We start from the raw sequence: 25617 nt of genomic DNA on the forward strand, positions 1-25617 counted from the left end.
TTACAGTCGGTCATACAAAATTAGGAGTAAAAAAGTGAGAAAATCCTTGCTTCTTGTTTAGTGACCCTCTAAATGCTAAAAAAATGTGACGTGAATCATGTAAGGCTATGGGAATGATTTACTAGGTCATTGCGGATAATTCTAAATAATTTGGACCAAATATAGTCGATCGGTCATACCTCCAAAAATTTATGAATTAATACACCTGAAAAACAAAACAAAATCTAAAATTCTTGTTTCATGTCCCCTAAATACGTTAAATGAAACGGTGTTGCATAACATCCATTTCACTGACATATATTTGCTTTTGATAGTATCTAGTTGATTTCAAATTTTAAGTCCGCCTCTTGATTATATGAGTATATAACTTAAATCTAAATCACATGTTCTTCCAAACAGATCTGATCCATTAAGGTCTTGTAAAAATTATATACAAATTGATTTCACATTATTGAACACTTTGTCCTCATCATGCACTCTCCTTGATATGTGGAATTATTATTATAATGAAGAAGAATCAAAGACTTTGCATGGATCTAAATGGATTTGCTTCCACTGTGGTTTGCAAATCAAGCGGACAGATCTATAACAAAATTTCATATTACTGTGTCAATGAACAACCATATATTAATCCCGTAGAATAGTCGAGATGCACCACAGCTATTAAAAACTAAAAATTTAGCTCAAACGATCCATGTGCCCCATTTTTTCCACACCTTTTTTCGGTTTTATACTGTTGGTGGGGATAGGAGAATTATTTGAAATGGTGATATGCTATTTTAGCATTTCCTTGTCCCAACTTGTTTCGAGACTTTTCCCTTTTGGCCGGTGTCAAAAAAGTCCTTTTATAAAAATTAGAAACTTGCCAAATTTGACGTTCTCATTTCCCATTGACACAGTAGCCATTCCATCCCAAGTGGTTCCCCAATTCGGCCTGGCCAATCGGGAAGAGGGATTCACATAGAGACTACTACTATCCGGAAATCTCTTTCTATATTAGGCTAATGAATTGAGTATGAGAATGTAAAGTCAATACAAGACAAGAATTTTAAGGGAGTAATAATAGCAAATGCATATAGTAGTTAATATGAAGTCAGTACTTAATTCTTCCACTCCAACTGAGTTCCAAAAAATGAAAGCAAAAGGAACTAATAATGCAGAGCACCAAGTATAATAGAGTATTACATTTTTAACCTAAACCAGGATAGCACTAAGAGAGAACAAAAATTACATTCACCATCAACTGTGGTTCTGGGAGTATCCAAAGCTTAGCGGTTGCTGACAGAAAGCAGGCTGCAACAAACAGAAGATAAAAGAGGGATTGCATTAGTAACTTGAGTTAGGTAAGACACATATCCACCACCGGGTGTTTACACCACAGTGTTTGAATATTACACAACTATGTTTTAATCATGACCATAGTTAAATATATATTTCCACTTCATTAAACCACTTTACCAATGGTAACTTGAATTGGTTTGGTGTACCACTTGGTGCGAATAAGTATTGACCCTTTAGTTGCATGTAGTTAAGAGATATCACACAAATTCTCAAAAAATTATAAATAGAACTTGATAAATAAAACAGAGATCAACAACATGAACAGATGGGCAGGCGTGCGCCACCAACAGAGGGTTGATTTATGCAAATGTCCCTTTTTAGGTCCCCATTTCTGAAAGTTGTTGAATATACCTAAGAAATTACCCTTTCGGATAACACTAGACTCGGCCCTAATGTTTACTCATATTTTCTCAACCTTACAGACAAAACATAGACCATCATCTAACATTTGCAATGACACACAAAATCTTAGATTGTGGTCTAGTTTTCCCATTTACTTTAGCCGATGGTCTATCGAAAACAGCCTCTTTACCTTCATACGGTAGGGGTAAGGCTGCAGACGCTACCTTCTCCAGACCCCACTTGTGGGATAACGCTGGGTATGTTGTTGTTGGTCTAGTTTTCTCATAAGATTTTCAGTTTACTCAAAAAGGAATCTCCGTAGCCTTGAGGTCTCCATCAGTTGGCAAAGAAATAAAAAAAGGGTCACTTGCTAAAATAATTGTCCCATTTTCAGACAACTAATGGCAATTGCTGCTGTGGTTGAGACTCAAAAATGAGATCTCATACTAATATGCATACCCTGATAATATTTGCCAAGAAAGATGACATTGGTTTTTTTTTATGAAGAGAAAGATGACATTGGTTATTTCTCCTTATAGCTATATTCGTTGGAATATAGTTAGTCAAAATGCAAAGCCAGGAAAAGAACACAAAAGTGCAAGATTCTAATGTTATATTAGCATCTGCCAGTAATAAGACACTGGGAGCTGATAGAACAAACAGACTAGCCACACCAGAAAATATTATTATATGTAGAGACCAGCGCTCCAAACATAGAACTTACGGTAAGACATATATGGATAACTGCCAATTTATAGATGTCACTATTAATGCCACGAAATAGGAAAGAGACCCTAGAGGAACACTTCTATATCAGTTTGTATGCAACATCTTAATTATGAAAAACATAAGATTGATTATTCCATTCACCTTAGCTTCCAAACCAGAGTTCTCATATATGCCAAAACACAAAATTATATAATTTGATATAAGTGGATCCTTTGGTGCGCTGTTAAAATATTATTTGGCCATAACTCGTTTTATTACCAAAAAAGGCTCCTAATAGTCATACAACAAAATAGTTGGTGCTTTATAGAACAAGGCCCCAGATATATTTGAGTCATAATGATTGCCGATTCAACTCAAGAAGGAAAATAATATCTAAGGGACATGAAGCTGATTAGTACCTGAAAGAAGGCATGTCTAACTTGATCATATGAATGTGCATAAATCATGCTCTGGGTTGGCCACTGCATGAATACTCCATCATTGGGGGTCTGATTGAATCCCATGGCATGGTACGGGCTAAGAACAGGGTTCCTGTAGTTTGGTGAAGCTTGAGCACTGGGCAGCTGATTCATCTGAGGAAAAACAGCATCGTAATGCACATATGGAGGCTGAAACTTCTGCACATCAAAAGGTGCCACGCTAAAGCACTGACCAGATGGGACACTCTTAACATATCTGCATCAGTTTGAAAGACAATTGTACCATCTTCAGACATTATTTCATGTTTTAAATTATCGCAGAACAGAGAGGAGAATCGAAAGTTCAAGATATTTAGCCAAAAGACATATATATCCTTAGTTTGAAATATAGTAAGGTAACTGAGATGAAGCATTGCAGAATATACAGATATATGAACAACTGGTTGCAGAAGGCCAATAACTTACCTAACATAATTCCGGTCATAATCAGGGTCACTCAGCTCTTTCTCCCTGTCCCTAAAGATGGCAACTCGGGAAGAAGTACCACCTTCTCTGTTGCTGATGCTTTTCTCCATATCCAAGAGTAACCTGTTTGAACATTCATTCTCATCTATGCTGCTCTTGAGGTCAGAAGCAACACGAACCAAATTGTCTCTAGTCTCAGAGTTAATAGGACTATTAAAAATGCGTGCACGTGCCCTGTCATACTCCTCTTTTCTCTCTTCCACAGTTCTTACTTGACTGCGTTTTGCACCCAATTCACTATCTTTCGAAAAGGTGTTACTCGGCCTTGGTTGTATTACTATTTTCATCTTCTCATATTTGTCACAGTCAGATTGTTTAGGTGGGACGTCCGATAAACGCACAGCAGGGTATTTGCTTTCAGGTTTTCTTGTCACCAGGATTTTGGCTCCCTGACCATCCACAACATTATCCTGAACCATAGTCTGCAAACCATAGTGTTGAGCAACACGGTGCGCAGCAAGACGAAGGTAGGAAGTCGGAAAATGTGGGAACTCAAACTGTTGCACGTCGGAACTTTGCAAGAACTTCTGAATGTCGAGTTCCATTCTTAGAACTGGCCAAACAGCAAGGAAAAATCAGACATAAATACTTCTGTCTATAGAGTAATTATTCTATTGAAAAAAGCACACAAATATCAAACAATGAGCACGTTGGTGCACAATAATCTAATATAACACCTGCCAAAAGAAGAGCTCTGCACACTGACAAATAAATAGGAACTGATATGAAATAACTAGTACTAGCATGAAAGATAAACTAAATAAACGTATCTCTAAATTAACAGAACAAATTGTCAGCAAAGCATTAAATCTTAAACTTATATGCTAATTACCATTGTAATACTCTCACAGACATAATCAGCATACATCATACAGCTTTTTCTAGTACTATAACACTAAATCAATATAAAACATTCATGTTATCAGTCAAGCAGGGAAGCAAACCAAAGGCACATAAAACCCAAACACCAATTCTTATGCAACATACATCTCCACACATAATAGTAAGTCAACATACAACAGCATACACAACAACAACAACAACTACCAAGTGTAATCCCACTAGTGGGGTTTATGGATCATAAAGACCTTACCCCTACCTTAGGAGGTATAGAGGCTGCTTCCATAGACCTCAACTAACAAAAACATAAAGAAACTAATCACCCATTCTCCCAACAGGATATTTAGCTTATCTGCAACTAAATTCAACTTGTAAAACCCAACAAAATTACTAACACAGCTATCAATTACACAGCATGCACATAAACAAGCTCAATTGATTATCATCAGATTCAGATCTACAGCTATAACCATAATTCCCAACATACACAACAAAACCAGATCAGCAAAACCAAAAAACAAACCCAGTTCTACACAATTAAACAAAAAAAAAAACGAAACCCCTAAACCTAACCCTAACCCTAACAAATACGAAACACCCACAACTCAATTACACGAAATCCGTTCGAAACTTGCACTTACTGGTGAGACGATGACGTGGGTTTTGAAGGGCTTCAACCAAGAAAGGATCCACCATTGACAAATAAGCAGAAGAACCCGAATCCATTGTTAAAAAGGTAAAAACTCCCTAAAAAAAGATATGTATAGAAGGATGGGTATATATGTATCCAAAAATTGGAATACAAAAGGGTTTTTTTCTTCTTTTTTTTCCTTCTTTTTTCTTCAACCCCAAAAGGGATATGAAGAAGAAGAAGATATTTTCTTTGAAGAACTCTCTCTTTCTCTTAGAGAAGAAAAAAAAAAGAGAGAATTTTTGAGAAGAGAAAACCCTTATTGGCTTCTTATCCCCCAACAAGAAGAAGAAGAAAGGGGTCTCATTGTATTCAATGGGATTGGGTTTTGTCTTTTTTTTCGACTCCTTTTGAAAAAGAAAAAGAAAATTAACATATTATGGAACATGAAAAGCCAATTTAGCTAAAATATTTCTTTGGGGAAAAAAATAATTACACAATTAAAAGCTTCCTTTTTATTTGCAAAATTGCTATAAATAAAATATGGAGTGTAATAAGAGGTTTAGAGTTCAATTTTTGAATATAAAAAGTTTTGTGTCCACAGAGAGGGGTGAAACTTCTGTAGCGAATATGTTTTTTTTGTTTATAAAATTTGCTATAAATAAAACATATTAGTGTAATAAAAGGTTTAGAATTCGATTTCTCAATATAAAACGTTTTGTCGATAAAGAGAGGTAGAAGTTCTAGGGTGAATTTTTTAGATTAGTTGAGTCAATAATTTTAAAATTTTGAGATATCAATCGTTTTGATAGAGAGCGATAAAATGTCATAGTAAGCTTTCTATGATGATATTTGTTGAGGTGATAGATAGATTTTGAAGCTTTTTTTATACGAAATGCTAAAATGAGTCAAACTTAATAGTAAGTTTTGATGGAACGGATTTAAATTAGTCAGAGTAGTAGATTTCGCATAGTGATTAGCAGATGTTTGGAACCAAATGAAGAAGAAAAATGGGACAAGTTATGATACTAAGCGGATTAGCAGATGTTTGAAGCCAAAAGAAGAAAAAAGAAGAAATCAAATGTTTTGAGCTTGAACTCTGAGAATAAAAGAAAAATTCTTATTGAAAGTATTGCCTCCAAAAATGGATTATGCAGTGCTCAAAATCTGGATATTATTGGAGACCATGTCATCTTCTAACTTTCATTTTTAAAAAATAATAAGTCAAATTGTATGTATCATGTGGTATTGATTTGTGTTATACTAATGTATGTTTCCCAGCTAAAATCAGTATCAAAAATTGGTAACCACACCATGTGGTTTGATTGATCGATATTCTATTTTAGTTGTACTATGTGTTTAAAAACATAAGAAATAATATGTTTAATAAGAAAAGGAGTATTCATTAGTTGAGGAATATTTTGATAGTTTTTAATAATTTGTGAAGTTTTCAAGTTTATGAGAAACAATACAATTTAAGAGATTCGAATTTATCCAAACAAAACTTCTTCAAATCGATTTGATTTCAAATAATATTTTATATCATATGTCCAAACCAGACCTGGCGTTAGTAACTTTTCTCTTTCGTTCATTTTCACTCATTTATCACACATTTTCACTAACACATTGCAAGCAACTCTTCACCCATTTATTAACATTTTCACTACTAACAAAACCCATTCTAATAGCTAAAATAGTTTTATTACTACTATGTCGCTGTTATCATCACCGGCTAAATTCGATATAAGCATGGCGTGATTATGATATCCTAGGATCATTTATTGCATCTGTGTAGCGACTTTGTTAACTTGTTGCTCTGACAGATCAATGGACAAGTTGACTTTCTCTTGATTCCTGAAACTCATGAATATGTATATCTCTAAAGACTATTTATATCAAAGCCAACTATTTTTGGAGACAATCATAATGTGATCAAAACTCAAATAATTCGATATTTTATGCAAGAACTAAGCACGTTGAGGTGGATCATCATTTCATCCAAGAAAAAGCTCTTGATGGAATTAAGAAATACTTTAAGTACGAAGTTAAGAGAATATTGTTTTGATATCTTCACCAAGTTATTTTCTAAAATTTCTGTTGAATTCTTCCGCAATAAGACTGAGATAGCTTTCAAAATCTTATTTTAAGGTGAAGTGTGAAAAAAGTTAAAGATGAATTTTTTAATATCATAGAATTTTCTAAAATATCATAATGTAGAAAGTTATTAGACAATAGTCATATATTTTTATAAAAGCTTACAAAAAACCTTATTGTTATATCTTGAACAATTTTAGAACCATCAATAACCAAGTATAAATATGAGTGGTCTTCTACTTTGTTATCAAATTTAAGGAGTCTTTTCTATTAACAAAGTTCTTTTGTATATGAAAAAAAAATCTCTGCGGAAGGTTTCTCAATTTATATTTTTCTTATGTTGTTTTTTATAATAACAATCTAGGTAAAGAACGCTATCATCCTTTAATATTCTTTTTGTAAATATAAATTACTAATAAATCAAAAAAATTAAAGTAAAAATATCCCATTTTTGTGAAATAGAAATATTATGAATAACTTTAAAAGTGACAACAGTTATGAAGATTTATTTAGAGTAATTATAATTTCTGGATTCCTTAAATCAATTTTTAAACATTTAATTTCTCACGTAAACATTGACAACCGACCTTCTATCGTACTTTCATAAGATCAAAATGCAGACCTTGACATATTTGAATTTTGATACTAGAAAACAATATTTTGTCATATTTTACAAAATATAAACTTTTGAATTTGTATTTGAAAAGATATGTGATATAAAATTCTCAAATTAAACTTTTCGGAGAATTTGAAATTTTATCTCATGAAATGCAATCACATATCCAATATGAACGTTTTTTATCTCATAATTTCAAATCACAAAATAAAATTACATGTCCAAACTCCTATTAAATATTTTCAAAACTGGAAACACACCACCATCTAAGTGGTGTGGACTAATTTCAAAATAGAATGCAACAAACACCATATGATCAATTGGCTCGAACATTAGACCGTCTATGCCTCATGGCTATTTTGTCTTTTACAATACAAGTTATTTTTTATAATAGTATGAGTATTGTTTGCTAAAGTAAGTAGAACTTAATCTAAGTTTAAAATTACTTATTTCCAACATTTCCTACTCTGACATCAAATAATTTTTTTTATTAATTCAATGATATAGTGTGTATATTGCTATATTTGATCATATATTTAAATTCATATATAAAATTATGTTTAGTTGAATGTTTGATATTTTGTAGGTAAATTTAATCAAACGAAATATCATAAAAAAAAAGTGAACAATTCAATTCAACTGAAACATCATATGTAAAATCAACTCCATCGCAAATGAATCATAGAAGAAGAATATTACTTCTGTCTTCCTATATTTCAATTTATATTATAGAGTTTCAAAAATCAAATTTATTTATTTTAATTGTGCATTCGGACATATTGTACAACTTTAAAAAATTTCGAAAAATAATAACATAATCTTTTAATTCTTAATTTTGTGTTATAAGTGAAGTAGTCTATCAATTAATGCTAAAATGAGTTGTGATAGTTCTTTTATTCGTAAATTTATGTCTACTTTGCCCTCCCAATACTCTTAACCTGTATTCAATATCAATTAATGGGGTTTATTGTATTCTAAATGTACAGAGATATTGGGTTCAGTTGGATTACGTTAAAAGGAATTATTGAATTTGTAACAAATTATAATAAGTTTGAACGTGTGATTTTATAAATATAATGTGTTTAAAAATTGAATTCATAAAATTTAAATTTTAAATTTGTCTTTGATGTATATGTTGTCATCAAACTTACAAATACATATGTACTATAAAAAATTTACTTTTTTCTCTCATTTCGAAATGAAATTTACCTAAAACGTTAGATTTATGGGCCTTTTCTTAAGAATTTTGCCAACACAAAAACTAATCAATCATTTGTCTTGACCTGCCTTGATTAACACGTCTTTTATCATGAACATCACTTATACCTTGTTAAAAAGATTCAGATCCTCATTAAATTTTGTTCCACCATTGCATTAAGGGATCTTTAAAATTAAATACTCCCCCATTCCAAATTAATTGAATTATTGAGATATTTTTCATTTTTTAAATTAACTTAATTGTTCATTTTTCAAGACTACTTTTAGAATGTTCTTCCAATTTTACCCTTCATTAATTAGTATTGAAATTAGTTATTAATTAATGTTTAGTTATTTTAATCATAAATTTGACAATAATTAATAAGGGTAAAAAAAGAAAGTTATACCTAATTTATGTTTTAATCTTATTTTCTTAAAAGGTGTGAAACACTTTAACAATTTAATTAATTTGAAATGGAGGGAGTAGTCACTAAGGTATGTTAGTGAAATATTGTGACATATTTAAGATATTGTTTATGTAAATAAATTTTTTCTCGAAAAAAGGATCTTTTAATCACTTAATAATTTAATTTTATTAATAACAAATTAATTTAAAATCAACGGGCAAAAAACAATATGAGAATCTTTTTCACTTTTCATGCCTCATGAGTTTGTGAATAAAATGGATAAATTCATTTTAATTGCATATAATTCTGGCCAAAATTAGTTACGCGTTGGCTAAGATTTAAAAGATATGAAAAATTGACTATACAAGAACGTGGAAAACGAGTTAGCAAAAACCATATATTAGTGGTGTTATTTTTTTCTATTCAATTTAATTCACATCACAAAAAAATCTCATCGTATGTGAGATAAATAATAATATGGTTCATTTGGTTGGTGTAGTATTCAGGCACGTGAAGGATCGGTGAAAAAAATTCGTTAGTGAGGAGATATGAAAGATTTGATGTGGTAGAAATTAGAAGTGGCACAGATAAGTTGAGAAGTAAAAAAAAAAAAGTACAGATAAGTCGAAGAAGAATTGAAAAGGTGATTTAATTAGACATGCCACAATTTTCAGGTGATTGAGAACATGATTTTAGATAAAATAAATAAATTATGCAAGTTGAGAATAATGATAAGATTAGTAGGTATATGAGTGTTGTCGCATTTTGTATGAGAGAGGTAAGAACTAGCCTTCTTGTCCCCTTTTTATCTTTTTGTAATTTTATTTAGTTTTTTTTTTTCTTATTCTTTAATTTGCATTACTATCTTGTCTTGAATCTTGCTATTTTGTTGTTTTATTTTGGGATAAGGATCTGAAAAATATCCCAACTTTGGTCGGATTTGTTGTTGCGATACTAAACTTTCATGAGGACCTATTACCTCCCTAGACTATTTAATACCGTATTTTAAACATATATATTTGCCCACGTGGACATAAAAAATAATGCAAAATTATAAATAGTAATGTGTCCACGTGGGCACATATATACCTTTAAAATACACTATTAAATAGTTTAGGGGGTAAAAAATACGGTATTAAATAGTCTAGGGAGGTAATAGGTCCTTATGAAAGTTTAGTATCGCAACAACAAATCCGACCAAAGTTGGGGTATTTTTCAGACCCTTATCCCTTTTATTTTTCTTATAATCTTGCGTTGGTCACATCATTTTTGAGCAATTAGTCTACCAAACATAATTTCTCTCCTCAACAAAAATTGAAGTAAAGTCTGTATATATTTTATCATTTTCAGACTTCATCTATAAAATTACATGATGTATATTGTTATTATTAAAGTACATGATTTCGTAGAAGCACAAATGATAAATGTATACGAGTACTATTTTGCAAATTACGAGTAGTATTATATAAGACCAGTTTAAAAGTATGTACCTTTTTATTGACGTGTCTGCTTCTAAGTAAGATATTTATAAAATTTTAGTACTTTCTCAATTGGTTCTCGAAATTTTTTCACGCTACATAAATTGAGACAAAGGAAGAAACATATATTATGTGAAAATAATTTAAAAGATACTATAAATCACAATAATTAACAATTCAAAATATTTGAAAGACATATAAATTTTGATTGACTCTTGAAATTCTATTTATATTACATAAATTGATATAGAGAAAATAATAATATATATTATTTAAAAATTACGTAAAAATGTTATAAATCATAAGAGTAACAATTAATAATTTTAATTTTTTTTAAATTTCATCTATTCTATATAAATTAAAATTAAAAAAATATTAACATATATTGAATCTGCTAGAGTCCATCAAAAACTATGGACTTGGTCTTCTTTTGTGGAAAGTTGAAAAAAAGAAAACTTTTCTGTTTTGTAATACATCATATAATCCAAAATAAAAATTCAATTTTTTAAATAATTTTTTTCCCTTAAAAGAAAAGCAATCTAAAACGTGTAATCCATTCTTTCATTCTCTCTAAATATAATAAATAAAACTATATTATTGTATAAGAAAATCTCACTTTCTTCTCTATTTCTACCCTTTCTCTCTCTCTCTCTAAATCTCTGATCAAATTGCCGGAAAATTCTAGGTATGTCCGATAAACCTCCGCCGGTGGATGAGAACCTCACCGGGGAATTCGATGGTCTTGCAGTTCCACCGCTTGACCACACGTTTTTCGCCCAACATATCACCGAAGCAGATCAGGGGATCGGTGATGATTTCCCGATGGAATTTCGGAGCGTAGATTTCTCGATTGATGACCTCGATTTTGAGGTATCATTCGATGATCTCTTCCCTAATCCTACGGATGGAGATGCGTTTCAAAAACCTAATTGCTTGGCTGATTGTATCGGGTCGGAGCCGGGTCAGATGGACTTTGGTCAACATGGGAGTCAACTGATCGGGAGTTTTGACGATGCTTCTGGAATATTCAAGTCGACCTCGGGTGATTCTCTTGAGGAAGCTCCGGGTTCCAATTCGGTCCAGATGGACCCTAATTGCTTTGGTCAATCTGGAAGTCAATTGATTGGGAATTTTGTCGATTCTTCTACTAATGTCAAGTTGAAGTCAGAGGAAATGAGCGATTTTGCTGGTAATCAGGCAGCAGGAGGTGTGATGGTTATGGACACGTCATCGCCGGAGCTTGGTCAGAGTTCCAGCAGCTCGAGACTTTCGAATGAAGTGTCGCCGTCGTTGCACCAGCTTTCTACTGATGTCTCCGGGTACTTGAATGTGCCATCTCCGGAGTCCAATGGATCCAACCATGATGTTTCTCGGGAGTCTAGCAATGACAAGAAAGGTTTGAGCGATGCAAAGGTTTTGAATTGTCATTCACCGGAGTCGCAGGGTTCTGGCAATTGCGGAGGGCTGAATTATCTGTCGGATTCGAACAAATCGGTACATTCTTCTCCCAATTTAGGAAGTAATTTAGTAAAAGGTGGAGTTGTAGAACATAAATTTAAATTAGAGGGTGTCGGTGCTAATATAAGTAACTGTAGTAGCTCTTTATTGAAAAGGAAAAAGGGTGGTGAAGATTTGAATAACGCAAGTAAACATCAAAAATCCAGTATGTTTTCCCTTAGTGATAATGTTAATTATGATGAGGACGAAAAGAAGATGGCTAGACTAATTAGGAATAGGGAAAGTGCTCACTTGTCAAGGCAAAGGAAGAAGCATTATGTTGAGGAATTAGAGGATAAAGTTAGAATAATGCATTCAACCATTCAGGATTTGAATGCTAAGATATCCTACGTAATGGCGGAAAATGTAACTCTTAAGACACAGCTTGGGGGTAGTGGTGTACCTCCTCAAGTGCAGCCACCCCCTGGGATGTATCCCCATCCTTCTATGGTGTATCCATGGATGTCATATCCACCACCTTATATGATGAAGCCACAAGGGTCACAAGTGCCATTGGTTCCCATTCCCAAGTTGAAACCACAGGCAGCAGCGCCTGCGCCAAAGAGTAGCAAGAAAGGGGAGAAAAAGAAGAGTGAGGTAAAAACTAAGAAGGTTGCTAGTATTAGCTTACTTGGCGTGCTGTTCTTCATGCTGCTCTTTGGTGGGTTGGTTCCTTTACTGAATGTGAGATATGGAGGTACGAGGGAACCATTTATGGGTGGATTTTCTATTGGGAGTGGATTTTATGAGAAACATCATGGAAGAGTTTTGGTTGTGGACGGGCCTGTGAATGGGACTGGTTATTCTGGGAAGTACAGTGAAAAAGATTATGGCTCACATTGTGGCCGGGGTGGTCACAGTGAAAGTAATCAGCAAAACACCTATAACGCTGCAGATGAGTTTGTTCACGTGGGCAATGGTAGTAATCCTCTAGCAGCCTCTTTGTATGTCCCGAGGAATGATAAACTTATTAAGATTGACGGGAACCTGATTATTCAGTCTGTACTAGCAAGTGAGAAAGCCATGGCATCTCATGGAGGTTCTGATAAGAACAAGAGAGAAACGGGCCTCGCAGTTCCTGGAGATTTAGCCCCTGCTATCCCCGGAAGCCATCCTCGCCTTTATCAAAGTTCTGCAGTGGGACAAAGGGCTCTTGGGACTGTAGAAAAGGAGAATGCAAAGTCAACTATGCAGCAGTGGTACCTTGAAGGTGTTGCCGGTAAGTACTGTAGCAATCTAGATTCACTCTATTAATTCTTATCTTTCTGCTTTTCGTTTTCTTTTTTGTTAGTTTAAATCTCTTATTCTTGATAGAAATGTATTCCTATGGCTTTTACACCCTAATCAAATTTCCGCGAAAGCAAATCTGTTTATGAGTTGCTCTCTTTCACATGTTTGTTTTGAGAATTAGGCATTTTGAGTTGCTAGGAATGACTTTTAGCTTGTACAGTCCCTTAATTTTATATCTGACCTCACTCTATCCTCTTCATAGTTCATGTTCTAAAAAATTTATTGTTTGGAGAAGCCTTCTGCTTTCCAGTCTTCTAATTCATTGTTTGTGTTCATTTCGACAGGACCTTTGATGAGTTCAGGCATGTGTACAGAAGTGTTCCAGTTTGATGTTTCATCTTCTGCTCCAGGGGCCATAGTTCGTGCTACCAATGCTAGAAATATATCTATGGAAGAAAGGCAGAATGCCACACGCATCCACAGAAATAGAAGGATCCTCAATGGTACTCCTGTTTCCCTTTCTAAACCCTCTAACAACTTTTCTGAAGAACAAACTGGAACTACTGGAAAGCAAGAGAATTTCACTGGGAACAAGTCACTGTCATCCATGGTAGTGTCTGTTTTGGTTGATCCAAGAGAGGCAGGTGATACTGATGGTGATGGCATAATGGGTCCGAAGTCCCTTTCTCGGATATTTGTTGTTGTGCTGATCGACAGTGTCAAGTATGTCACTTACTCTTGTATGCTTCCATTTATAGGAGCTACTCCTCTGGTGACTACCTGAAGATGGAGTGTTTGTGTAGCAGTAGCATCACTGATAAACAATTTTGTAGATAGCATAAGATCTACTAGTAGTCCTCACTGCTCACATGCCTTCGAATTTCGATATGTAATAGTATTACTTTAAACAGATATCATTAACTTATGGAGGGTGATGATCGTCTTTTTATGTGTATGCAATAATACATTATTGCTCCTTAATTATCGAAGAAAATGAATCCGAACTCTCCTTTAAGTTATATGTATTATATGTGTGCGCTCTCTATCTTTTCTGTATACTTTCCAAGTTCCGTTGCTATGGTGGGCTTTATTGGTATTCATTTGGTCCACATATAATATAAAATTGATTCTTGAAACTTCTTGCAAGTTCTGAAACTCGTTGATTGTGTATCTTCATTATTAATGAAACATGTAATAGTTTATTGTAACAATTTGTACATGAAAAGGAAGTATAAAAAAGTAACTAAAACTTTTCCTTTATTTCAAAGAAAGCAAGATACATATACATCATGAAACTAACCAAATCTTCTTATTACATCGCCATAGTTATACTCGTGACCATTATTCACAATGTGGCGAGTCTTTCACTTTCATTACATCGATATAGATCGACTCAGTGAAATGGTCTTACTTACATCTTTCTTTCACCTTCACAGGCAAACCTCCTTTCATTCTTAAAGTCAAAGATAAAACATATTCAGGGCACTTGCCATTCTCCAACTGAACATCAAATTCAAACATTTCTAACACAGAAGCTGCAATTGACTTCATCTGAATATAAGCCATGTCTTTTCCAAGACACATTCTTGGTCCAGCATGAAACACTGGAAATTTAAATGGATTTTCTTGCTTATAAACACCATTTTCGTCGAACCATCTTTCTGGTTTATACTCACAACAATCTTTACCCCAAATATTCTCCATTCTTCCCATGCTATAAGTTTGATAACTTATAAACCAATCTTTACCAATAAAAGTCCCATCTGGTAAAATGTCATCTTTCAAACAAGACCTTGTATCAATTGGTACTGGTGGATATAACCTCATGGATTCTGAAATAGCTGCATGGAGATACTGCATTTCTCTTAACTCGTCGAAAGTATAAGCTTCACCAATCTTTTTCCCATTTCTTCTACGAATTTGAACTAATTCTTCTAATATCTTTTGCTCTATATCTTTCCTTGAAGACAATATCCAAAAGAACCAAGTTAGAGCTGATGATGTCGTGTCTCGACCAGCTAGGATGAAACTAATGACAATGTCCCTCAGGAATTTAGCTGAAACTTGATTACTATCTCCCATGAATCTTGATAACAAGTCTTCATCTTTCTTCTCAGCGCCCTCTTCCATTCTTGAATTTATTATATTATCCGCGAATTCATGCACAATCTTGATTGATTTTTGTAGCTTTTTCTCAGAACCAATGTTGAAGATTTTCTTGATTTTGTAAAGGAAGGGAATTGCATACATGAATCTACCTGAACTTAGAGTTGTTGCAATATCAAAAGCTTGCATGAATTCACTTTCAGCTCCTCCTAAACAATTTGGATCCACATTGAATGCAAGCTTGATGATGTTATCAAATGCAAATCTTTCTAAGATGTCTTGAATGTCAATAATTCTATCCTTTTTGGTTGCTTCTTCAAGTATTGGAATCAATCGCGTATGAATCTCCACCTGTTATGACATAATTAAGTAAATAAAAGTATTTTGTGACGATGCTTGAATGTCCATAACTCCCTCCTGTCATATATAATATAACTACAATATTTACATATACATTTTTTCAACTCAAATTTCCAACAGTCCCAGATTTTAGATATGAACTCCTCTTAAACTTAAACGAATTGGGGGATTATGGTTCCACGCCTCTGTTAAGCTACAAGTGGACAGTGTTACCTGTGCAGTTTCCATAACGAAATTCTTTAGAGATCTGGTACTAAATTCATAGCTAGCAGATTTCCGTTGATTTCTCCAACTTTCACCATCAACATTGAAAAGGCCATCGCCGAATAGATCTTGAAGCCGAGTATAGAATCGAATTCCTTTTGGGAAATTTTCAAAATTGGTTTTAAGCATGTGTTCAACGTTGAGTGGATTCGCCGTCATGATGCCGTGACCATTTACAGGGCGGTGGAAGACGGCGGTGTTGGTAGGGCAATTAGAGAGTACATCCGTCATCCAATCGTAAAAACGGTGACGGTTAAGGAGAAAATCCGGCAATGCTCCGACAAGTGGATAGATTTTGAAACCGGACTTTTGGAGATTTTTATTTTTATTGCAATAGTAGAAGAAAAACAGAGCGATGAGGACAGTGAAGATAAGGGAGAAAAATTCCATGGTTGAGAATTTGGGGAAAGAAGACGAAAATGATTAAAGATAGATACAGTTTTTTCTCTAGTGGAGTCACTTTTATTTTATTTTATTTTCAGTTTTCACATGGTTTTTGGTTACCTGCTTCACGATCTAACTAGTTTGAATTTGTACCGAAAAATTCCACACTTTAAGGGTAGATGCGTTATTCAACTAAGACGACTTAAATTCCAAATTTGATGGTAAGCATAATCTCTGGTTATAGTTACATAGTCAATGAAGGGAAGATTGGTCTAAATTTACTCCTTTACTATATCAAATTAAATATACTTTAAGATCATTCATATCATATAGTATAGTAGTAAACAAGTTTTTCCCTAAATAAAAGTATTTCATATATGTAGTATTGAATTTTGAGTTTAAGTTGCATTGTATTTACACAATCAAGTCACGTGTTTACGAAATGAGGGAGAAAATAACAACGTGGGAATTGAATTCTCATCAATAAACTACTGAAATTCTCTAGTCACATATAAAATAATTGCAACTTGCAAGTATATCTTTTTCATAATAATAACTTAATAAAAATGATAACTAACATAACACTATCAGTATATATGTAACTACTTACTATCAATCGATCATTAGCGGGTTGAGCTGAATTTGAGGCAAATCAAAATAAGCTGAGTTAATAAATGCGTGGTTAAACATTACCTGGGCAGTTTGCATGACGAAATTTCTTAGAGATCTGGTGCTAAATTCATAGCTAGCAGATTTCCTTTGAATTTTCCAAATTTCACTATCAACGTTAAAAATTCCGTCGCCGAGGAAATCTTGAAGCCGAGTATAGAATCGAAATCCTTTTGGGAAATTTTCAAAATTGGCTTTAAGCATGTGTTCAACGTTGAGTGGATTCGCCGTCATGACACCGTGAACATTTCCAGGGCGATAGAAGACGGCGGTGTTGGTAACGCAATTTGAGAGTACATCGGTGGTCCATTCGAGAAATCGGTGACGGTTAAGGAGAAACTCCGGCAATGCTCCGACGACTGGGTAGATTTTGAACCCAGATTTTTTGGGATTTTTTTTGAGAAAGTAGAAGAGAAAAAGAGAGATGAGGGCAATGAAGATAAGAGTTGGAAAGGAGAAAAGTTCCATGGTTGGGAATTATGGGGGAAGAAGACGAAAATGATAAGATTAGACTAATGCTGTCCAATATGCTTAGTGATAACTTTGGCGGAGTCTAAATTTTTATTAAGAAGTGTTCAAAATATGAAAAAGTAAACCTACTAAATTGCTAACAAAGGTGGAAAGCATGATTTCAATAAACTTTTACGTACATATTGCTCCACCTTAGTTTTATTTCATAATGTATCATAGTATCTTGAATTATTGAGTCAAAACTTAAAGTTTATAAATTTTAATTTTTGATAATATTAAATTATTGTAATATATTAGATATATTAGCACCGTATGTTTGATATAGTCATAAATTTTTCTAAAAGGTTCACGATGAAGGATATTTATGATGAGGAAGATTTTTTTTATTAAGCTACTAATACTAGGCAGTTACGAGGTGTATAATAAAAAGAACACCAATTGGACATATTCTATAAGTAATAATTCTCTCCTTCATGATAAATAATAAATAAGTCATTTTATTTCACACTCAAATTTCATGGTTTTGGTTCGCTATTTTCATCATGATTTTCCTACCCTCTCCCGCCCCTAAAAAAGGTACTTTCCTTTTGGATCATATATTATATGGGCTAGGAGGAATTTGAACTTTCCGATATTGTGATTTGTATTGCGTGCTCTAATTCTCTAAGCTATACTCCTCAATTTATTTTTCTTTTCAATACAAAACTAAAATTCAAATATCGTATATGTTTGATGTTTGTACTGGGTTACAAATCTTAATTAGTAAGTTACAAATTTTAGTCGTTATAGATTGTACCTATAGTTACGTTATTTTTTTACTAGATTTAATAATATAAAAGTTTATTCATATGATTTCACTGCCATTAATATATTATAATGTGTAATTTGTAAAAGTTAAAACTTTTATTGAGTAATATTGTAGTTTTAATTATAATGGAGAATTTTTTAATATAAATTCAAATTTAATCAAATTTTGATAGATAGTTAGAATCAAGAGCGAGTATAAGACAATTTACATTACAATAGAAATATGAATAACTTCAAAACACGACAGATTATGCTGAATTTGAATAGATTAAAATAGGCTGAGTTAATAGATGCACAGTTTAAATATTACCTGTGCAGTTTGCATGACCAAGTTTTTTAGAGGTGTGGTGCTAAATTCATAGCTAGCAGATTTCTTAGGGCAATGAAGATAAGTGTTGCAAGGGAGAAAAGTTCCATAGTTGAGGATTACAATATTGTGATTCATTAACCCTCTAAGCTATATGCCTCAATTTTTTTTATATAAATATAAATGATTAAATTCGTAGTCAATTTTCTAGTTTTTTTATCTTTCTAGATTTAACATGACACCATATTTTTTCTCTAGTTTAAACTATTCATGAAGTCACTTTCTTTTAACTTTTTTTTTCTTCTAGTTTTTAAAAAATCACAGCCACAAGTTGTAGGAGGGGATTTTATTGTTTTTGAAATAAAGATACGTGACTAAGCAAATGAGATAATTATATCCAAGGAATTTAACTTATATGCACAAAAATATATCATATAAAATATTCTACATGTTTGTACTGGGTTACAAATCTTATGTATGAAGTTACTAATTTCACTCGTACCTATAGTTACGGTATCTTTTACTAAATTTAAAATATAAATATTTAGCCGGAAAACAAAAAAAAATTAATACTAAACAATGCTAAATTGACCTGGCAATAGAGATGTGTCACCATACAATGAACCAAGTATATAATAATTTTATATATAACTTCTTTTTTAGCCAAGAAATATGTGATGTGTGTCCTCATAATGAACCAAGTATTTTATTGCTCATTAATCTCTAACCAAAAAGAAAAATTTGCGATGTGTCATCATAAACAGATCCATCAATATTCAAACTTAGAAAATGAGGACTAAGCAAACAATTTCATGATTTCATCATGTTATTGACGTTTTTTAGACGATTTAAATAATATTATATTATCAGCCTAAGAAATTTTTGTATCATATTATCTTTGCATAGTGTAATACTTAGAAGTTTTTATCTATACATCGAGATAGATATAGCTTGATGTTATCTGATTGGGTTTATCTAAATTTAATATTTTAAATGAAGAAGTCTCATTCATCTCACAACATCTATTGAGGGGAGGACTCACTATATATATTCACTATGTATATATTATTTGCACTATTTTCTTATTAATTACTACTATATTTTATGTAATTAGTTTTATGATTGATGCAAGTAAAACTGTATTAGATTTTTTTTGTAAGTGAAATCATTGAACACTTTGGTGGTGTTAATGCTCTTTGGTTAAATTTTTATTATGATTAAAATAGTACAATAAACTGATCAATCATGGATTCTTTCATAGAATCCACTAATTAAATCACTCATCCTTGAAAAGATCCTCTATCAGATACAGATTTAATTTATGTGGGTATAATTAAACACCCCAAAGAAATGGGAAGTCAAAAGGACATGAAATTAAACAAATAATTAAATTTTGAAGTGACCTAAGGCAAAATAAATGAAAGCTATAGAGGTATCTATTTGCAAGAGAATGTGTCAAAACTTTTATTTTCTTGGATTTTTTACTTAATATAATTGCTCACTAAAAAAATTGCTGACAAATGTATAATACATGTATATATGCATAGCTGTGTATATATTGACTAGGGACTCATGTTAATATTTTATAGCCAAGCAGTCAATTGTATAACTTTTTTATGGTGCAATACGTGGTATATCATAAGAGATGTTAAGGGATCGAGTTCTCCCTGCCAATGTCTGTTTAGTTGAGCTCATCATATCAGACTTGTCTAGTGCGATTTATGTCTCCTATATGATTTGTAAGTTATTACTAGATGCACACCCAAAAAGTAACGACAACGAATTTACCTTGGGGTTGAAAAAAAGAACTTACTAAGTTGGATGATGTAATGAAATTTTGAATCATAGATTTACCAAGTATGGAATCTAAATGAAGAGCATTAACTTGGATTGAAAGTGAATAAGCAAAATAGTTGTAGTAGTAAACTGTAACACAACTATGAGTCATGATACCCTTGTAAAATTAAAAAGTCACATTCACAATATATTTTAATTAATACTATCATCATGCACTAATTACCAATATCATTATGCTTATAAAACATTAATTAATACTAGAAGATTTTAGGAATCAGAACTGCATTCCATTAATTAATTATGTGAATCATCATCTTCCACTAGCATGTATACAAGGTAGCTAGTGATGACATATTCTTCCCCATTTTATTTCATCTTTTTTTCCCTATTTTTTTTCAGGGCGTTCGAGTAAAAATATATAGAATAAAATCTTGTGAAATTTGCTACATGATTTTTCTTTTTAATTTGGTGCAATAATAACGCAAAGAGATCGATCGATTTTGGTGATTAAATAAAGTTATATTATTTTGGTGGAAAAAAAAGCTATATGACTTTAATTTGGGGGAAAAACACACTTATAATTATGTGACTATTCGTGGAATTTAGAATCTTACTTTGTCTAGAAGTACTATCGTTTTCATCCTATGTCATCAAAACAATTATTTGTCTAATTAAGCCATACAAGTTAATTAACACATTATTATTTGTGGGATATATTCTATTTTTATCAACAAATATAAAAAGAGGTTAACCAAATATATTAATCTACAAGTCTCCTCCAATTATTGGATATGATGCAATGGCAAATTCGAAACAAAACACCATTAGCGTGTAATTAATTAGCTATATTATTGGATGATTAATCACTATAAAAAAAATTTGGAATTAGCTGGCTACAAACTTAATCGCTAATCTATGCTAATAGCTCGTAAATATTAGCCACAATTTTTGATATTTAGCTACAAATTTATTCGTCACTCATTTTTACTTATCATCATTCACTTTTCAAGAGTTAAACTGCATAGATTTTGACCAACATTTTGAGATGTCTTTTTTCATCACATTAATATGAGAAAAAAATTAGCTTAATTATTTTCGTATAGTCTTTGAGTATCAATCTAAATTTAAACTATTGAGTTAATTTAATTTCGCTTCGAAATTAGTCAGATTGACTCTTATAAAATAAAATGTGACAAGTAAAAGTTAATGAAGCGAGTATCTTTTTAGTAATGTAAATTAATGCAATAGGAAATTCAAAACCAAACACCATTAATCATGTGTGATTAGCTAGTGGCACACTAACTAAAGTACTTTTACTCTAATTTACATCATCAAATTCCATAATATTAAAAAACAAAAATTGTTTATTTATTTATGGTAATTAATTAACCATACTTTTAAAATTCCGATGTATGCCACCGGAGTTCCGACCGATCACCGGCGTTGTCGATATGCCGCATAATTATTAGTGACGATAGCACTGGTGGATCCCACCACCAAATCCTATTTGATTAATTTTGCATCAGCATAGCACTAAAATTTAACCTTTAAAATTAATTTTGGTAGCTCTCAAATCACTTTATACCACTAGGAGGATATATGGAGGAAAAAACAAAAATTCTTTAGTAAAATTCCCCTAGTGGAACTCTCTATATACGATTTATCTGTTTCATCAAATGTACCTCAAAAAGAATTTTCATATTATATTACTAGTATAATGTAGTCGGCTTTATGTATATCTAGTCGAAGGTTTATCAGAAACGTAAAGTAGAAATAAGAAAGTTTGTGTACATCCATCCCTCCCTTAAATCTCATTTGTGGAATAATATTGAGCATCTTTTTATAAGGCTAATGTAGTCCGCTATATATAGCAAATTACTTATTATTTTTGTTTTGCATGTACTCTTATTAATCTATTTCAAAAAAAATATTATATAGATTTTATATTTGAATAATAGTCATAGAGATATGATAACATGTATACATGAAGATCACAAATTTAAAAAAGCTTCATCTTTTAAACTTCACTAATTCTTATTTACTTTATATATATAATGTAATAATTTTTCGATGAGCAGGGTTCATACCCCTAGCTCTGTCTATCATAGTTACGCATACTAAAAACCTACTCGCACTTTAATAATACCAATTAATGCATGACACCTAAGAGAGAGAGTGCAAATTTACTTTTATCTTAATCCACTATGGATAACATGAGAAGTTGTTGTCTATAAATACATTGGTTCCTCACTTCATTTCCTTAGGAAAAACACAAGTAATTCCTCCAAGTGTTTTGAGTTCTTCTTCTTCTTAATTTTCCAATTATATATATATATATATATATATAAAGAAAAGAGAAATTATGGAAAATAACAAAGTAGGAGGAGGTTGTTTAAGTAATTTCTACCAAAGGGGAAAACCATACATAGCAATGATTTCATTGCAATTTGGTTATGCTGGAATGAATGTTATAACCAAAGTTAGCCTAAATGGAGGAATGAGTCATTATGTTTTGGTTGTTTATAGACATGCCTTTGCTACTCTTGCTATTGCTCCTTTTGCTCTTCTTCTTGAAAGGTATATATTACTCACTAATTAATTGGTGTAAATTATATATAGTTATGCAAAATGAAAATATTGCTAATTCTATGTCTTTGTTTATTTGTTACAGAAAACTTAGACCAAAGATGACTTTCATGATGTTCTTGCAAATATTTATATTAGGTCTTCTTGGGTGAGTGCATACCTCTCACTTACTATCAGAAAATCACTAATTTCTGACAAATGTTTCCTCGGGATTTGACTTGTCGATACACAATTGGAATACACAATATATTTTTAGAATCACGTCACGGAAAATCTATTAAAGGTTAAACTCGGTGACAATCTTGTAAAAAAACTTAACATCGCTGATACAAGTTAAACTATACTGATAATATAAAGAAATTTTCTTTTTACATATATATAGGAGATTCTAAATCTATATTTATATAATTTGATTGAAACAGGCCAGTGATTGATCAAAATTTCTATTATGCTGGACTAAAGTTCACATCTCCAACATTCTCATGTGCCATGAGTAACATGCTTCCTGCAATGACATTTGTCATGGCTGTCCTTTGCAGGTACATACATATAATATTAAAATATTCTACATATTCCAAAACTATTCTCTTTTTTTTTTCAAAAGTTTGGCACTTATATTAATAATGAATAAATAATTTAAATGTATAGGATGGAGAAGGTCCATATTAAAAAGTTGAGATGCCAAGCAAAGGTGATAGGTACAATTGTGACAGTGGCTGGAGCCATGTTAATGACATTGTACAAAGGACATGTTATTAATTTGGTATGGGCAAACACAAATAATACTTCTAATGTTTCTCAATCCAATGAAACAAGTGATAAAGATTGGCTTAAAGGTTCACTTCTTCTTATTGGTGCTACTTTTGCATGGGCTTCTTTCTTTATACTTCAGGTTTGTCAAAACCACTAAAAACTCATTTTCTGTCTTTTCGTGACGAATTTAACTTATGTATACTGATAGTATTAAAAAAAAATATTTGTTTTTGTTGATAGGCTATTACAATGAGGAAGTACACTGCTCCTCTATCTCTAACTACACTTGTTTGCTTCATGGGAACTTTGCAATCAATTGCTGTCACCTTAGTGATGGAACATAAACCTTCTGCTTGGGCAATTGGTTTTGACATGAATCTTCTTGCTGCTGTCTATGCTGTATGTTTCTTGTTTTTTTATTCCTCATACGCCTACGGGTTCTACAGAACTCAATAACTGTATTTTCTTTAATTTAGAACGTATAAACTCAAAATTCTAGCTCTGCATCTGATTATGAATTTTATTGTATAAAATTTCAGGGGATTGTATCATCAAGCCTTGCATATTATGTTCAAGGTCTTGTTATGGAGAAAAGAGGACCTGTTTTTGTGACTGCTTTTAGTCCCTTGATGATGATCATTGTTGCCATCATGGGTTCTTTCATTCTTGCTGAGAAAATCTATCTTGGAGGGTAATTTTCACTTCTTCTTTTTTGTCTCACACTATAGTTTCTTGTCTTTTAACTTCTATTACTATTTGTTGTTTCTTTCTTATACTTCAATTGTTGTATTATTCTGATGTAGTTACTATTCAGAATGCCTTGTTATGCTTTACTTTCATACTTTATTTTTGGGACTAATTTTCTTGAGCCGAGAATTTGTATATATTTCACTCTGTTTTAGATTATACTGGATATATTGTCGTTGTATTTACTTTTTTCTTCTTTGTTGGATTTCAGTGTGCTTGGAGCAGTGTTAATTGTAGCAGGGCTATACTCAGTTTTATGGGGAAAATACAAGGAGTACCAAGAGAAGGAAATTGAGGGACCATTGAAGGGAGTAGTTACAAATGACATAGAAATGCAAACAAGTGAAGTAGTCATTGGTGATCCCATGCAACAGCCTACCATCTTGGCTAAGGAAGTTCCAATAGCTTAAAAAAGGCCGTTCGATGCACTAAACTCCTACTATTGTACAACTTGTAAGGAAGAATCGGACCACAAGGGTCTGTTAAAAAATAATAATATAGTACAATAAAAAGAGAGTTTGGTTTAATTTAAGGATGAGATAAAAAAAAAGGGGATAATTTAATTAATTTACCCTTTTAATTATGGGTATTTTTTTTTTTCCTGTTTTATCTAATGGTGGAAATAATGTAATTTTTTTTGGTGTTATCTAGTATAATACTTCGTACTAATATATTCTCATTTTTTCAGACAAATCTATTATAGAGTATCATATAGTATTTCTCATAAAACAGCTACTAGCAATAGATATATCAAATGGTGACACAAATTAAAGTTCTCTACCTTTTAACTAATTGCAAATTAATAAAGGACAAATTGAATGGCAAATGAAAATAGACTTGCACACTAATTAAATTTCTTTTATTTGTCTCTTTGTTATATTTGGTAATTCAAAACAAGTGTATGCCAATAGGGTAGAAATTAGTGGGGGTAGGAATATAACGAGCTTTAAGCTTTTCACATGTTATAAGAGCATGCACTCCGTGAAAAATATTCAGATTTTTGAGCTTATGAGTTCTAAA

At 32.1% G+C, this 25617-nt stretch overlaps 4 protein-coding genes across 5 annotated transcripts; 2 read left to right on the forward strand and 2 right to left on the reverse strand.

Annotated features, from left to right (window-relative positions):
* Nucleotides 1-1044: 1044 nt before the first annotated feature.
* LOC125834537 (uncharacterized) lies at nt 1045-5228 on the reverse strand. The gene is made up of 4 exons (XM_049513668.1): nt 4838-5228; nt 3297-3909; nt 2811-3087; nt 1045-1293 (listed from the first exon to the last, which is right to left on the reverse strand). Exons 1-4 carry the CDS (start codon nt 4920-4922, stop codon nt 1240-1242), a joined length of 1029 nt encoding a protein of 342 aa, XP_049369625.1. The 5' UTR covers nt 4923-5228; the 3' UTR covers nt 1045-1239.
* A 5993-nt stretch (nt 5229-11221) lies between these two features.
* On the forward strand, nt 11222-14391 carry LOC125834452 (bZIP transcription factor 17-like). Its single transcript, XM_049513611.1, has 2 exons — nt 11222-13335; nt 13691-14391. Exons 1-2 carry the CDS (start codon nt 11307-11309, stop codon nt 14128-14130), a joined length of 2469 nt encoding a protein of 822 aa, XP_049369568.1. The 5' UTR covers nt 11222-11306; the 3' UTR covers nt 14131-14391.
* A 233-nt stretch (nt 14392-14624) lies between these two features.
* On the reverse strand, nt 14625-17649 carry LOC125834481 (cytochrome P450 94A2). Of its 2 annotated transcripts, none has more exons than XM_049513637.1 (2): nt 16026-16498; nt 14625-15803 (listed from the first exon to the last, which is right to left on the reverse strand). In XM_049513637.1, the coding sequence occupies exons 1-2, from the start codon at nt 16464-16466 to the stop codon at nt 14754-14756; spliced, it is 1491 nt and encodes a 496-aa protein (XP_049369594.1). In that variant the 5' UTR covers nt 16467-16498; the 3' UTR covers nt 14625-14753. The 2 variants fall into 2 exon arrangements, with proteins under 2 accessions (XP_049369594.1, XP_049369590.1); XM_049513633.1 differs by lacking the exon at nt 16026-16498 and adding an exon at nt 17154-17649 and having other exon boundaries at nt 14631-15803.
* Nucleotides 17650-22773: 5124 nt separating this feature from the next.
* LOC125834528 (WAT1-related protein At5g07050-like) lies at nt 22774-25022 on the forward strand. The gene is made up of 7 exons (XM_049513659.1): nt 22774-23088; nt 23183-23245; nt 23520-23636; nt 23746-23989; nt 24091-24249; nt 24390-24541; nt 24809-25022. The coding sequence occupies exons 1-7, from the start codon at nt 22874-22876 to the stop codon at nt 25005-25007; spliced, it is 1149 nt and encodes a 382-aa protein (XP_049369616.1). The 5' UTR covers nt 22774-22873; the 3' UTR covers nt 25008-25022.
* Nucleotides 25023-25617: the final 595 nt, after the last annotated feature.

Source organism: Solanum verrucosum, unplaced genomic scaffold, assembly GCF_900185275.1.
Source record: "Solanum verrucosum unplaced genomic scaffold, falcon-dt-bn FXZP01000285.1, whole genome shotgun sequence".
In the NCBI taxonomy this organism is placed as follows: domain Eukaryota; kingdom Viridiplantae; phylum Streptophyta; class Magnoliopsida; order Solanales; family Solanaceae; genus Solanum; species Solanum verrucosum.